The sequence below is a fragment of the Megalops cyprinoides genome, chromosome 25, assembly GCF_013368585.1.
Source record: "Megalops cyprinoides isolate fMegCyp1 chromosome 25, fMegCyp1.pri, whole genome shotgun sequence".
Taxonomy (NCBI): domain Eukaryota; kingdom Metazoa; phylum Chordata; class Actinopteri; order Elopiformes; family Megalopidae; genus Megalops; species Megalops cyprinoides.
Genome location: NC_050607.1, coordinates 2,039,571 through 2,055,742, shown reverse-complemented (window position 1 = coordinate 2,055,742; position 16,172 = coordinate 2,039,571). Strand labels below are relative to the sequence as shown.

The 16,172-nt window shown below is 48.5% G+C and overlaps 1 protein-coding gene across 1 annotated transcript in view; it reads right to left on the bottom strand.

The window, feature by feature from the left end:
• The window catches only part of LOC118771890 (protein kinase C-binding protein NELL2-like), a 67,137-nt gene that overhangs the window by 30,891 nt on the left and 20,074 nt on the right, over positions 1–16,172 (bottom strand). The window contains exons 11-13 of the mRNA XM_036520035.1: positions 14,803–14,905; positions 12,744–12,872; positions 3,388–3,513 (exon numbers count right to left, since the gene is read on the bottom strand). Coding sequence (XP_036375928.1) covers positions 3,388–3,513; positions 12,744–12,872; positions 14,803–14,905 — 358 coding nt within the window. The remainder of the gene's footprint in view (positions 1–3,387; positions 3,514–12,743; positions 12,873–14,802; positions 14,906–16,172) is intronic.

The window sequence follows — 16,172 nt, the reverse complement described above, 5'->3', positions numbered from 1 at the left end:
AATCCCTGGCTCTTTCAGTGGTGCATAAAAGGCTACAAAAAAAGATGAAATCACTTAGATGAAGGAGAGCACCATGGCACAGTGGTTAAAAATCTAGCTAAAAGGTTGCAGGTTAAAAAGTATACTTTTCATTGGGCAAATAGATAATGATACATACGATCCAATTTTTTGTTAAAAAAGGTCTTTTCCACAACAAAGCAATATCTCACAAGATTTGAACTATGGATTTTAACATATGTCTAAAACACAAACTATTGCTGCATGTTGAAGACACTATTACTGACTACAATACACCTACCTAGTCATGATGGGCGTGTCACGACATCAGTGGAATTTAACAGCTATTATGACATGAATAAACGACGCAGATTCTTATGGAAACGGTCTATTCTCTGATCAAACTGTATTCATATCCCACCTTGGCTTTTCATGAGATTAAGGCATTCTCAGGCGTCATTCAATCTAAGATTCTCCATAAGGCAAAGCAGCTCATAAAGAGGATCAAGGCTCCTCTCAGCTGTGGGGATGAAAGAGGTTTTCACAGGCCAGCCCCTGGCTGCTGCTACACATTATAAGGGCATTAGCACACACACGCGGAGCAAGAGGTGTTTCATAACAGTATTAAACAGCCAGGGAGGGAGGAAGGTGAGCTGCAAGTCTTAATGCTTTTCTAATTCCCCAATTACGGCACATCCCGTTTCATTAGCACACTTTGTTTACGATTACCATTTTTATTGTAGTTTTTCATTTTTGCTCAACAACGTAACACACAACGTACGATTTAAAAAAGGGCCGAGAGGTTTCATCAAAGCGCAACAGGTGGTCCGACAAATATTTACAATATGCACCTGCGGAGTATTAAACTCATACATGCGGGGTTATCAGGCTGAAGTGATCTGTGACAAAAGTGGGGCCTAAATCCACCAAAACCACACCTCAAAGGCCTCTAAAATGATGGATATTTCTACCATTTAACATGGTACTTTTCCACCATATCACCCAGTCTGACAGAGAGGCTTCCACACACCTCTAATCAGCCAAGCTCTGTTGTTCATACATTTTCAATGAGTTTCCCCCAGCAAAAATGGACCCAGACAACCTCTGGGATAGAGAGATCACTTAACGGTCGCTGGCCCACTTTCAATAATGGCTCTAGTTTAAAGCCGAAGACAGAGTAAGACAATAACATGAAACAAACTTGAAATGAAATTAAAAACTCTTTTATTGCATGAGCCGGTCTCAGCTCAATCATCTCCCTTTAGCCAGAGAGACCGGTCTGGACCGGTGTCGTGACAGAGTGCTTTTGATAAGGGCCGGGCTGCTTCTACGCTGCGCATCTGCTGTGTTAGTCTGCATTAGCAGAAACTGCTGTTTTAATTAGAGATTGGGAGTAATCTGCTGCATAGACGCCACCAGGGCTTTTCTGACGGATTTGCACAGCTTCAGATTTCGGGCTTGTACTGTACCCAGCAGCCCAGGAGAGGAGCCAGCACATTACTCACAACATTACCATTGTGCTGCTCTTAGAGAGAGCAGAGAAAACCTAATTACAGTACTATGGTAATATTGTGAATCAAATAATTTCACAATTTTTTTGAAACACTCCATATTATCCTGACAAAATGAATTCTGATATGCTGTGGGGAGTCCCTTATTAAGCCCCTAGCCGGACAGGTGCAGCACACAAAAGTTTGGTCACTTGGGTTTAAAGTGGATTTGGGTTGATCTGAAACGCAACAGCGAGGCTGCAGGTAAGCCTCTCGGTGCTGTGCAGATGCTAGGAGAGGGCGGCCAGGAGTGCTGGAGCAACGTCTGTTATCCACAGGACAAGACAATACAAGGTGAGTGTGTGATCTTTATAACTGAACACTACAACTGGACTAGCAAATCAAACTATCACATGCTCCGCAGAAATGCTGCTCTCTTCTCTGTCCTCCCATCATCCTCGCTCTCCATTTCTACCTCTCTCTTTCTGTGAGAGCCCTGAAATAAAAGTTCCTTCTCAGTCATATTCACCACTGACTCAAACACACACAAACACACAGGAAGTCCAAGGGCAAGAGTAAAGCAAAGCATGCACTCCCATCACAGAGAAAGAAAAACAAGACAGTCCACTCACTGCTACAATTTCAGTAAAAGGCACGACACAGTACCCTTAACGTATAAGCAGCCACTGCGCTGTTCTGTAAGACAGGAGCAGGGAGCAAAAGACGGATTATTGCTGACAGTGTTGTGTAGCAGGAAAAAAAAACAGGAATCCTGCTTACAATCCACCATACTGCAGAAAGACATCTGGAGCAGTGCTGAACCAGAGATAATCCCCAAACAGCCAGGACACACATACATCTCTCTGACCTCTGACCTCCGTCCAATCCCACCACGGACTGATAACAGACCAATCTCCATAACAGCACAACACAGAGGGACGGCAGACCATAATACAGCATGCATGACTGATAGTGCCCCACTCACTTCCCAGAGGAAACCCAGGAGCCATAAACCAGCGTGTGAAACACTCCTTCAGGTTACAGTTAGATAATAATCAACACAGAGTGCAGTTTGGTAAGCACACATTTCTCTGGTCAATGCGTGTCTGTATAAATTACAGCAAGCTCCTGTGTGCGGTCAGGGCTCCGTTGCTGTGAGGATGTATGGCAGTGGAGTGTAGTGGTGGAGCAGAGAAAGGCAGCCTCTCTTCTTTTAATCACGGCCGTAAAATGAACAGAACAGCCCTGCTGATGGAACCGCGCGGCGCACTAATTCTGTGTGCAGCACCTCGGATAAATGTTACTCGACAGTGCTGCGGGAGGATCGATACGGCAGTCCGCAACGCTCGGCCGAGGTGTTCATCGAGTGGCCGCACCATCCAGCAATCAGCAATAACCGCCCCTTTCAATATATACTGCTTTCATTTCCCGCAGGTAATCAAACCCTCTCCCAACAGATCACAATCTGACGTCCGTTTCTGAACGAGGCTCATCCCTGCGTTTCACAGTTTTGGCTTACCCTGTTGCCCGCCAATCTCTCCAACGGCCCAGTCTGAGACATCACGATTCCCATCATTCTCAGCACTCACCCAGATCATAACCATAACCATAACCAATCATATTCCTCATGAGCGGCCCGTTATGATTTGGGCGTGCCAAACCCAGACAGAGAAGAGTTGAGTGGAAAAAGAAAGGTGGGCCCAGTAGCTACCATAAATTTTTTAAAAATCAGCTTTACTAATCTGGTTTAGTGCAGTGGAGTCAAAGAACTGCAGAAGAACCAGGAACGCAGCCTACCTGAGCCAGGTACCCAGGAGAAAGCCATTTCCGAGCAGCCACGCCCAACAGGATCGCGGCAGCCATTGGTGGAGAGCGAGCACGTGACCGGGCGGGTACTCACCTGTGCAGGAGTAGTCATCGATGCGGATGTAGCCGCTGTGGCAGATGCACATGAAGGAGCCGGGGGTGTTGACGCACATGGTGTTCTCCCTGCAGTAGTGCTTCCCCTCCGCACACTCGTCCACATCTGCAGAAACACCACGGGGGCTCGTTACAACAGGGGCCTGCTTATTACACCTGGGATTTCCACAGGTTCACCACCTTTCTCCTGCAGGAGGTAGGACACAATGACCACTCCTCATTTCACCCTGTCATTTCCTTTCCTTACCCTGGTGTCACTGGACAGATGCATCTTTCTTTAAATTATAGAACTGTTCTGAGCACCAAGCACTGCCACTTATCTGGTGACAGACATTGCGATATTTTAATAGGCATGCAGCTCATTTCAGTTCGGCGATGTTTGTAATCATTACCATGTCTGCAGGTTCCTGTCTCTGCACCAAATTACAAAACTGCCTCTTTCTTAGAACCGACCCTAAAGCCTGACCTCGGCCAGAACGCCAGGACAAAGGAATCCTGCCAGAATCAAGCTTCTGAAACACCTGATAGAACCAGCCAGCGCCAGTAAACAGCAGTATTCAGTGCCTTTCACGGGAACACTACATCGAATCGCCGTGTCACCACAGACGTCCTTGGTAACATCTCCTACCCACACACACACTCCTCCGCCAAGCATGTTTTCATATCCTCTCTGTTGCCCTCCCTTCCTCCCTTTTTCTCTCTCTCCCCCCCTCTCTCTCTCTCCCTCTCTCTCTCTCTCTCTCCCCCCCTCTCTCTCTCTCCTCTTTCTCTCTCTCTCCCCCTCTCTCTCTCTCCCTCTCTCTCCCCCCCTCCCCCCCTCTCTCTCTCCCCCCCTCCCCCCCGCTTTTTCTCTCTCTCTCCTCTTTCTCTCCCTCTCTCTCTCTCTCTCTCTCTCCCTCTCTCTCTCTCTCTCTCTCCCTCTCTCTCTCTCTCTCTCTCTCTCTCCCTCTCTCTCTCCCTCCCTCTCTCTCTCTCCCTCTCTCCCTCTCTCTCTCTCTCTCTCTCTCCCTCTCCATCTCTCTCTCCTTTTCATATTCTCTCCTCCGGCACAGCTCCTTCTCTTGAATTTGAAAACACTTGTCCTCAATGCTGAAGTATTTAAACACAATGCCTACGAAAGGGTAAAAGCACACATCTTTCAGTTAATTATTCAATTCCAATTAAAAACAGCCGCTAAGAGAGGGGACAAAAGATTCATCAAAGGTCTTTTTTCCCCCTCCCCAAACAGATGACATCTGTGGTGCTAACCTTGAATGGGCTTCAGATGACACTCATCTGGGACTCAGGCTGCAGAAAAACGCTGGGGTTGATTTAGCAGCTATTAACTGTGGGACCATCGGTCACCCCGGTGACAATCACTCACGCTCACCGAAACAATATGTTATAACGTGTTACCGTGGAGATTACAGATCCCTGGGCTCCGAAGGCTTGTAAAGAAGGAGAGAGCGTTTCAATCTCCATTAGCGGACTCCATTTTCCTGATTGTTCCGCCACATGGCGGCACGTGACTGATGACCATAAAGGGCAGCAGAAATCGATGGCGCTTTTACCCCTGAATAAAACGATCAGGCGCAAGCCCGCTGCACAGTGCGATACGCTAATAGGAAAAGACTTCATTTTTTCCCCTCCGATATGGCAGAATCAGTCAGCACCGCACCTGAGAGACTCGGCCGGAGTGACCACACGGCTCATCAAGGTCAGAGAGCTCGGGACGACGCTACGGCAGAGCAAGTTCTCTCCCCTCGCTAAAATAAACACGGTTGTAATCATCTCACACGCAGACACACCTCCATGAGGATAATCTATAAATCAGATTCACATTGTTATAGTCCTAAAACATTCTCAGGCATAAATATGAAAGAAGCGGTCTGAGAAATAGACCCATAACAGAAATTTAACTACTTCTTGCACATATCCTCATATGTCCTAACGAGGTGGCTTAGCACTGTCCTAGCCTTGGGCTGTTTGATCATGGCTTATCTGTGGGTGTGAAACTCTTTGTATGCGTCTCTGTGTGCCTGCAGGGTCTATAGGTGAGATGGGAAAGGGGGGTGTGGGAGGGGAGGGCGTAGCAGCGAGGCGAGGCGCGTGTGCGTGTGTGTATGGATATCTGCATGTGTGTGTGTGCGTGTGTGTGTGTGCGTGTGTGTGAGACTCTGCTATCTCCCTGCCATGCTGCTGCCTGGAGGTCCGCAGATAAAGGGCCCGTCCCGCCTCGATGGGACTGAGATCGCACACCCCGTGCACACCCTGTCAATCTGCCCCTGCTCTCTGAGGGAAGCCCTCTCCCTGGTGCTGTCCACCCTCCAGCAGGCCTCCAAATCTCCACCCCCAGTCCTGCATTCACACAGGGAGGTAAACTGAAAAACATCTCGTCTGAAGGATACGGGGAAATGAGCAGCTACTGATCCCATTGATTTTGCGTACTTCGGCTTCCTCGTATTCATCCATCTCTCTGTCCTGATTATGAGAATGGACTTGTGGGTAAACCGTGTGTTTGAAATGATTTAGCTGCTTCTGCTGTCCTTCCCTAACCTTCCCGGGGTGATGAGAACGCACCCAGACACCAGTCAATACCTTGGCAACGCGAAGACAATAGTTTATTGATCTGAAAACAGGGCTGCACACTGAAAGTGGTAATACAGACACTTAGAGCTCTTGTTTACAGAACTCATGCTGGCCTATCACAAAAAAATACTGATGTGAGGTTGCAGTATGCTGGTGGCTAGGAGAGTACGGTGAAGCTGTAGCAGGGATGGGGAGCAGCAGGGTGGAGCTGTAGCAGGGATGGGGAGCAGCAGGGTGGAGCTGTAGCAGGGATGGGGAGCAGCAGGGTGGAGTGGAGCTGTAGCAGGGATGGGGAGCAGCAAGGTGGAGCTGTAGCAGGGATGGGGAGCAGCAGGGTGGAGCTGTAGCAGGGATGGGGAGCAGCAGGGTGGAGCTGTAGCAGGGATGGGGAGCAGCAGGGTGGAGTGGAGCTGTAGCAGGGATGGGGAACAGCAGGGTGGAGCTGTAGCAGGGATGGGGAGCAGCAGAGTGGAGCTGTAGCAGGGATGGGGAGCAGCAGGGTGGAGCTGTAGCAGGGATGGGGAGCAGCAGAGTGGAGCTGTAGCAGGGATGGGGAGCAGCAGAGTGGAGTGGAGCTGTAGCAGGGATGGGGAGCAGCAGGGTGGAGCTGTAGCAGGGATGGGGAACAGCAGGGTGGAGTGGAGCTGTAGCAGGGATGGGGAACAGCAGGGTGGAGCTGTAGCAGGGATGGGGAGCAGTAGTGTGGAGTATCTGTGTCCCCAGCACTCTGACATTAAACAGTGCCTCAGATGCACAAAACCACCAGCAGGGTGAAAGTTCTCCCTGCAGGCAATGCTACAACAGTAACTGATAAATATGAATTATATTCAACAGGAGAAAAATCATTTGTTAAAGAAATTATATATAGGCATTTCAGTTTTATACTGTTCTCTCTTTCCATTCCCATGGTATGGCTAATTAAACATATTTTGATAATTTTATTCTAGAGGTGCTGTTTCATCACCTGATTCATGGGAAAACTGCTCACATGAAATGAATCACTGACAGTAAGGAAGCGCAGTGCAATCCTTCTGATAGAACACCACATTCTCCCTGAATGGAAAACTCCTCCATTCTTTCTTTCAGCCTGGATACACTCCACACTACTGCACCGTACATCACTGCTGCCAGTCATTAACAGAACAAAAGCAGGATAATCCAAAGAACAAAAGCCTGTTGATAATCAGTGGGAAACAGCGCTTTTGTCACCGAATGCCGGAAAAACGCTTCCCTGGCACAGCAGCAGTAGAGCGCAGAACACAGCCCTGATCCGCTGCACTCACCGCAGCACCTCTGACTCGCCTGCGTTCAACCCAGCACAGTACCGACGCAGTCCAGACGCCCGGCACGCAACAGCACTGATTTCACAGAAGCAGCAGCTGATAAGAACACCACAGAGTTACACTGCGTTGTTCGGGGCCCCTGCATCCTCTCTGTGGGGGTCCTGTTCGGCCTGCCGTCCTTCGAGCGCCTCTTCACCTACACTGTAGGTCATATGCACTACAGACTGCGCTACGCAGCGCGGAGAGCATCATGGGAAGGGAAACGCTTAGCGTTGCGTAAGCGTCACTTTGTCTGGCTTTGCTGTGTTTCTCGCAGGCTCCTCCGCTCCGCCCGCTCTCCGAACCCGCGGCGTCTGCGGGGAGTTCGCCGCCGCAGAAACGCGCAGCGCTTTATCGCATTCCGAGCAGGTCCGCCGCAGTAATTGAGGAAAATGCGCTTTCTCTGTGCGTGCCGCTATTGTGCCGATCCCCAGGGTCATAATTTGGAGTTATTTCAGAACTGCAGCGAGTTGCCTTTAAGATCAATAATGGCTCTTTCAGAAGCTGCAATGAGAGCAAGCTGCTATTGTTCTTAGTGTTTGATATTGCCAACCAATACACTGTGCTGAGAGAAACAGCTTTATGATCTCTGTTTTAATGTACACAAGCATCCACAGCACAGGACTGTGAGTGATATAATAACCTTATAATCTCATTCACACTGACAACAGCTATTTTAGTGAACCAGTGTCATAATATAACAAAGCTGTGCCATACATTTCATGTGCATATTTTCATATGCATTAAAGTACCTGGTCCTGCATTAAAGATGTTATTTAACTTTGTGCTCACAAGCTAAATTAACACACAATAAAGTGCGCTTGTTTAATATGGTACATGTCGCCTATCTCAAACTGGTGACATTCAAGCTTGAGTCAACTCCTTTGGTTCCCTCCTAATAACACTACAGGCCTGAAAAGGATGGAAAAATGCACACAAAGACCCCATGAATCATTAAAGAGATTTCCCCAGGCAATAACAGCGAAGAGGGACAAAGAAGATCCAGGAAGGGGCCCAGCGGTGTGACACAGGAGCGAAAAATAAAAGCGGGCAGAGAAGCATCCCTGCCTCATTACGCGGGTCTGGGAGGTGATAAATCACACAGAGTGGAGAAGCACTGTGCCGCTTCGGCTGTGCGCTGTAGCGGGCGCTGTGCGCTGCAGCGGGCGGAGGCCGGACACTGCCGCACGCAGCCGGCTATCACATCCCAGATTAATATTAATGAATTTTATTGTGCACGGTAAACTGCTTGCTTACTCAATAAAACAGCACAAGCGAAAAGTTCCGCGCTCGATATGAGAAAAGTGGCTTTGCCATTTTAATCGCATCTAATTTGGTTGGAAGGAGATTTCACTCCAGTAACCGTTGCAGAATATTCATTCCGCATTTCCACAAAGAGGAAATCTTTGAGATTAAAACAGAATTCAATCTGGCCATATTGTTTATTTTCTTCAGTGCTTTAACACAAAAGCAGGCTGTTTCAGTTTGAAGCGGGAGTGTGAGATAATGCGCTTCCCTGCTGGTATTGTCACAGGACTGATTTTCAGCGCAACAGGCAGGCGATCGCACGGCACGCTGCTCTGTTTTTAGCAGCGGTTTAGGCTCGAGAACTGGGTGCGTGTCGCACCTCAGAAGGTAGGCTGTCCTGTATCTGCCAAGCAAACAGCGCAGGCGGGACAACCGACTGAGCGGATCCTGCAACACAGACACCTCAACATAATGGCAGCGAAGGCTTGTTTCCCTCCTTCCTCTCATTTTAAGCCTGCTTTAGCATGGGTTTCCTCCTCTGTGGGAGGATGCTAAATTTCCTCCTCAGTTTAAAAGGTGCAGCACAGTGGGCAGATATGTGGTGCAGGTTGCGTAACCCAGAGGTTCAGTTCCCAGGTGGGGCACTGCTGCTGTGCCCCTGAACGAGACGCTTCAGACAAATTGCTTCTGCGAGTATCCAGCTGTATGAGTGGGCAGCATGCGATGATGTAGGCTCTGGATGAGAGTATCTGCTAAGCAAACACAATGTGAAAAACACACACGAAACAGGCTCGTCGTTCTAGGAGAGACCTGTGCAACAAGCAGGCCATATTTCACTGCCAACAGTGGCCTAAAAATAAAACTCAGGCTCTCTGGATCTCATTCACCGGCATTTTCCTTTCCGAAAACCTGATTCTCCCGAACGCTCTCGCACGTCCACAACAGCGTCTCTCCAACAACAACAGCATCAGCAGGCCCAGCAGTGCTGAAATTTGTTCATTATTTCTTTCCTGGTGCGTGGCAAGCTTTTTATTGACTGACATGCTTGAGCTAACAAAGGATGCACCATGACATTGATCCTGAATATTCCAGAGATCACACAAAGATGGGCAGGGGGGATACATTTTGACAGGAACAGAACTACCATTAAAAATCTGCAGCTCCAACAGACAGTGTCTGGCATTTTTTATCATTCTCAGCCTCATACATGCATTACAAGCATTTCATTCCAGACAGATTACGTTCAAATGTCAAATAAATGCGGAATTAGAACAAGCCTGTAAACATCAAAAAAAAAGCATTCAAACACAATCATGATAATGGGTAGAGAGAATACTGGGTGATCGCTGACCCATTACTGATCGCAGAGCACCACAGCTGCCTTAAGAATCATCAGACATGGCAGTACTCAGGCCAGCTCAGCGCAGCCTCTCCTGCCACTGGGAAATGTTATTTCTGAGCAGGGGTCCTCAGACAAAAGTGAAATTTCAGCAATCACTCGCTGGACGTCCTTGAGATCACACACACACACACGCACACACCCAGATAGAGAGAGAGACACACACACACACACACACACACACACACACACACACACATACACACAAGCACACACAGACACATACATACACACACTCATACACATACAGACACACACACAGCGCTACCTGAATCCCACACACAAAAGTACACAAAAACATTTGTGCTGTGCCAGAGTTCAGACATTAACATCGCCTGTGTCTGTACTTCACTATAATAGAGTCATTTAACATACCGCTAAAGGCAGGGTTCTGTGATGGAGAATAGAGCTTCTACTTGACTGAATTGTGAGGCAGAAGGACTAGGGCACAGTGTGTTTCTATCTGACAGTCCTTCTGCAGAAAGACTATTCCCCAGAGTATTTCATACCACTGCTTTTATAAAAAATTGAAAGACAAATGATTTCATAGTCTATTTTGAGCACAGCAGTGACTTACTCAGTCTGGGGAGCGAACTCTCTTCTTTCTGGAACATTCTAAGGCATGCTTGTGTCCTGCTGTTCCCCAAACCTCCCCCCAACAAATAAAATAGATTTTTAATCTCTACCGACAGTCCTCATTCTGCATCCACTCCAGAGACCTAACAAACGAAGGCTTGAAACAAATTTTCGCCTGCTGGTTTGCATTGGTTTTGCTCCCTTTCACAGCAATCAAAGCCATATCTGTTTACTAGTAATCAAAAAGTGTAGTGCTTACATACCAGCAAGCCTACAACAAAAATGAGTTTTGTTTTTTTTTTCTTATGTTTTTGAAATGCGCCTTACTTGAAGTGTCTTATTTATCAAACCATGCAGCATTACCAATTAGTCAGCCATCACTGGCTTACCGGAAACCTGGATACTTCTTAACATCCCAGCATCACACGTACAGTCCGAATATCAACCAATCCTTAACGGTACGATCCTGATCATCACAAATGATCAGAAATCCCAAACAAACGCAGCCATTTTGATTCAGTTTAACATTCTGAGGCAGGAGAACCGGCCATGGAAACCAGCAGCACTGTGGCCGCGCATGTGAACGCTCCACAGACCCGTCTCTGCATGCTGCTCGCAGAGGAGCACAAAAACAGGTTAGGCAATCAAAGACGTGGAGATGACTAATACTGAGCATCTGCGGAGCCCAGACAAGGTCACAGCCCATTACAGGAGCCTGGAGCAGAGCACCACGCATCCCCTTCATTCCAGACAGGGTGCCGATAGCATCTTTAATTATGCAGATACTCCAGGACCGTTTCGTTACCTGACCAACTCTTCACATCTGGCATGTTAAAACAGTCCGGGGTCTGAGACCAACTGGCTTTCGTGCCCTCTGCCTGGCTATTTCTGATGTGTGAGTTTATTTCGTGAGGATCATCACCTCCGGGATGGCTGGAAGCCCAGCATACTAATATTCGCTTCCCCGTGACTCACAGCTCACTGATACACGCTGTTTGAATTCCTTAGGTAAACAGGCAGGCCAAACCACTGGCAGCTTTTCACATGCTGGAACGAGTGCGACCAGAAGAATTGTAGAGTTAAATAATCTTGCAGCTTATTTGTGTTGCTGGGGAAACGTTTACAAGACTTAAGTGCTCTTTTCTGCCAGAAAAGTTATAATCTCACTTGCATTACATATTCTAATTGGTCACAAGGGGGTTTTCTTCCCACACTGCTAACATATTTTGTAGAAGGCCCACGAAAAGATGCTGCAACCGTTCTGTTTCTTCAGCACCGTAACAGCTGGGGAGCGTGTTGGTGTTACTGCCTCGTAACACCGCACTTTTTTCAGGGAGCACTGGCCTGGGGGAAGGTGCCAGCGCAGCACTGCCGATACAACAGACTCATCATTTAAACTTTAATTTTTCATTTTAATTTAAACAGAGCATCTATTAAGCGCAAAGACAGCGATCGAAGGAGAGTTAATGAGGAGGTTTTGGAAGATAGTCACCCCCTGCTGACAAATACATACCCGTCACCCGTATTTAATGGACATGGACGTCAAACCTTAGCTCTCTCTCAGGTAATCATACATGGTGTGGAGTCCCTCATATCAGTGCGGTATGAAACCGATAATCTTACTAATAAGGAAATGGAGACACTGCAATCAATCAGCCACTGTTTAGCTGACTTTACACGGTAACACCAGTAGGTTGGTGCACCCCTGGAGACCAAGCTCCCGATGATAAATACACTCTGTGATGAGCTGGTGTTCGTGAAGTAAGAATGATTAAGCCTTGGAAATGAACGGAGTGACTAACTCTCCCACACTCTGGACGAGAAGAAGTGAATTCTGCCAGTTTCAAGGAAATGCTGTTCTTATACCAACAAATCGCACGATACAGCAGCTCTCATGGTGTGCTGCCACACTGTTACAGGTATTCCCAGATGCTCATGATGCTCTGGGGGTTCAGAGCAGGGTTCAGTGCAGGGTTCAGTACAGGGTTTAGTGCGGGTTTCAGTGTGGAGGTTCACAGCAGGGGCTCAGGGCGGGGGTTCAGAGTGGGGGGGTTCAGTGCAGGTTTCAGTGCGGGTTTCAGTGTGGAGGTTCAGTACGGGGATTCAGAGGAGGGTTCAGTGCGGGTTTCAGAGTGGGGGTTCAGTGTGGGGGTTCAGAGCTGGGGTCAGTGTGGGGGTTCAGGGCGGGGGTGCAGGGCGGGGGTTCAGACCGCGGCGCTGTACCTTCACAGTATGCGCTGTCGTCGCGGAGAGCGCGGAAGCCGTCCTTACAGCTGCAACAGGCGCCTGCCTCCAGGTTGATGCAGTCAGAGTTCTCCATACAGCTGTGCCCCTCAGCGCAGAAGTCATGACCTGTAGACCAGCACAGAGAGGGAGCTGTAGCAGGAAGCTATTCCACCCTTTAAACCTGGTCTACCTGCTCTCTGCTCTGTCCTTTAAACCTGGTGCTCCTGCTCTCTGCTCTGTCCTTTAAACCTGGTCTACCTGCTCTCTGCTCTGTCCTTTAAACCTGGTCTACCTGCTCTCTGCTCTGTCCTTTAAACCTGGTCTACCTGCTCTCTGCTCTGTCCTTTAAACCTGGTGCTCCTGCTCTCTGCTCTGTCCTTTAAACCTGGTCTACCTGCTCTCTGCTCTGTCCTTTAAACCTGGTGCTCCTGCTCTCTGCTCTGTCCTTTAAACCTGGTCTACCTGCTCTCTGCTCTGTCCTTTAAACCTGGTCTACCTGCTCTCTGCTCTGACCTTTAAACCTGGTCTACCTGCTCTCTGCTCTGTCCTTTAAACCTGGTGCTCCTGCTCTCTGCTCTGTCCTTTAAACCTGGTCTACCTGCTCTCTGCTCTGTCCTTTAAACCTGGTGCTCCTGCTCTGACCTTTAAACCTGGTCTACCTGGTCTCTGCTCTGACCTTTAAACCTGGTCTACCTGCTCTCTGCTCTGTCCTTTAAACCTGGTGCTCCTGCTCTCTGCTCTGACCTTTAAACCTGGTCTACCTGGTCTCTGCTCTGACCTTTAAACCTGGTCTACCTGGTCCTGGTCTCTGCTCTGGTCTCACATTTAATCTCTCTTGACCTTATTCTGCTCTTAGCAGATGGTCTAAAAGGTCTCAGCCCTGCTCCTCCCATCAGCTCTAGCTGGTCTCTGGCTTTGGCTTTGAATTTGACCTACTGTATCTCTGTCTCCGTACTGCTACACAAATCAGATCTATCAAGCTTCTCCGGTTGAGAAAGGCAGTTTATCTGACCTCTGTTCATCTCACAAAATCCAGTCCATCTTCTCTTTAAAATTAGGTCTATAGTCTATTCCACTGGCAGGGGGCAATAAAGACGGGCTGAGGGAGTGATTGTTTCATAAATAAGTTTCCATCATATTTTACTGCGTTTGGTTTCTTCAAACGGGAGGGGAGGGACTACTCTGGGAATGTACTATTACGGCTTCACAACAGATTTCACATTAAGTGGGCAGATGCATTATTGATTTACAGGGTGAGACGCTACTGGATGTATACTGGAGAATAATAAATAAAACGAAGGGGCAGAAACCATTGATCCAATGGCCCATGTTTGCAGTGGACTGCAGGCATTTCTACAGCAACGTGAACCGGAGACCCGGGCCAGATGCAGGGACACAGGCCAGATGCAGGGACACAGGCCAGATGCAGGGACACAGGCCAGATTCAGGGACACAGGCCAGATTCAGGGACACAGGCCAGATGCAGGGACACAGGCCAGATTCAGGGACACAGGCCAGATTCAGGGACACAGGCCAGATGCAGGGACACAGGCCAGATGCAGGGACACAGGCCAGATGCAGGGACACAGGCCAGATGCAGGGACACAGGCCAGATTCAGGGACACAGGCCAGATGCAGGGACACAGGCCAGATTCAGGGACACAGGCCAGATGCAGGGACACAGGCCAGATGCAGGGACACAGGCCAGATTCAGGTGCAATAGCAGGTTTGTCTCCAGGCCAGATGAGTCTTGCAAAATTACGCAAAATAGGTAGAAAGTGTTTTTAACAGTTTATACTACTAGCTAGGTAGCATGGAACACCACACCCGTCAGGGGAAATACCTCTTTAAACCCATTCATTTCTGTTTAACACCATCCTTGTCTCCCATGAGATAACATGGCATCCAACAAAAGTGGATGCCATTTTATCTCATGATCAATCAAGCAGGCCCAGGTGAGTAAGACCAACTAATTAATATTCTAGGCTCCTCCATTAAGTCCACAGCACTGACTCTCACACTTAACCCTGAAACTGTCGCTCTGCTGTGAAAGTACCTCTGCACACTTTGCAGCATCTGTCAGTGAGGGTGATCTGCTCCGATTCAGGACAGTTCAGCTCGGGGCAGGGAGAGGTCACCACCCGACGCATCGTCCGGTCCTGTGCAGGAAAAACAGCACAGCTTACTGACACACAGCAGCACACAGCTTACTGACACACAGCAGCACACAGCCCAGTGATACACAGTCCAGTCAAACACAACTTACTGCCATCAAGTACACCATGATGCACAGCTTACTGATACACAATTCACCATAATTATTATTAACACTTTTTTCAGAAGGGATCAGATTGACTTGACTGGTAACGCCATCCTCCATGTGCCAAGTGAATATTGAGCTGTTTGCACAAACAGATGATCAAATACAGATATGGCAACGTGTTCACTTTACACAGGTCAATGTCACGCAGCCGGTCAGGACGCGTTGGGTTTGGAATGTGAGAAGAGCGTTAGATGATCTGCAGGGGTGGTGAATATGACTCTGTATCCTTCCATTTCACTCACAGTAACTCAGAGACACGTGTGCTGTGAGGACACTGCAGCCCGAGGGCCAGGGGCTACTCAGACTGGGATCAACACTGCTTGGGGCACTGTGATGAGTATGGCGCTACCTTGTCTTAATGGATCATAATTACGTTTCCTGACTGCAGCATCAAAGTTGTGATTCACACACAGATCATCCCTGAAGAGACAGGGGTGAAGAGAGGGGACCGCACACTGCATATGCTTGGCTGAGCTTCAGCCGCCTAAAAACAGCACGGGGCCTCAGAGAAAGAGCTGACGACCGCTCAACGACATCATCAACACGGGACAAGGAGTCTGTGAGGTGAGAAATGCGGAGCTGAGGAGGGTGGGCGGGGCAGAGGTCAGAGCGATGACCTCACCCATGCTCCGGGGGAGGAGGTGGATCTTCTGCCAATCACTGCATGGCCGCGAGTATCATCCAATCACATGTGCTGTGAATGTGTGCGGTAGGCAGTGGATGCTGTTTAACGAGGCCAGGTCAGCTAATCTTAGACACGGCCTGCATTTAATTTGTACATTACACAGGCTCTGCTTAGCATTCAGAACATATTCAGCCCCTTACAGCCCACCGTACAGTGAGTGGAGATTGACAGGCGTGGCATTTCACTAAGAACCGCAGCATTAGAACCTTGTACTCAATAACATTGCTGTTAATTGATTTCTCTCACCATGGCTAAATGATGTTTAAACTAAGAGAGAAAAAGACGGACAGACCACAGGGGTCAGCCAATTAAACTGCCCATGAAGACCTCGCTGCATTCGCCGTTCAGGTGCGATTTGGCTCCCGGCTTGCACAATCTACATCAGTATTTAAGCAGCTGTCAAACTACCATGTGGTTT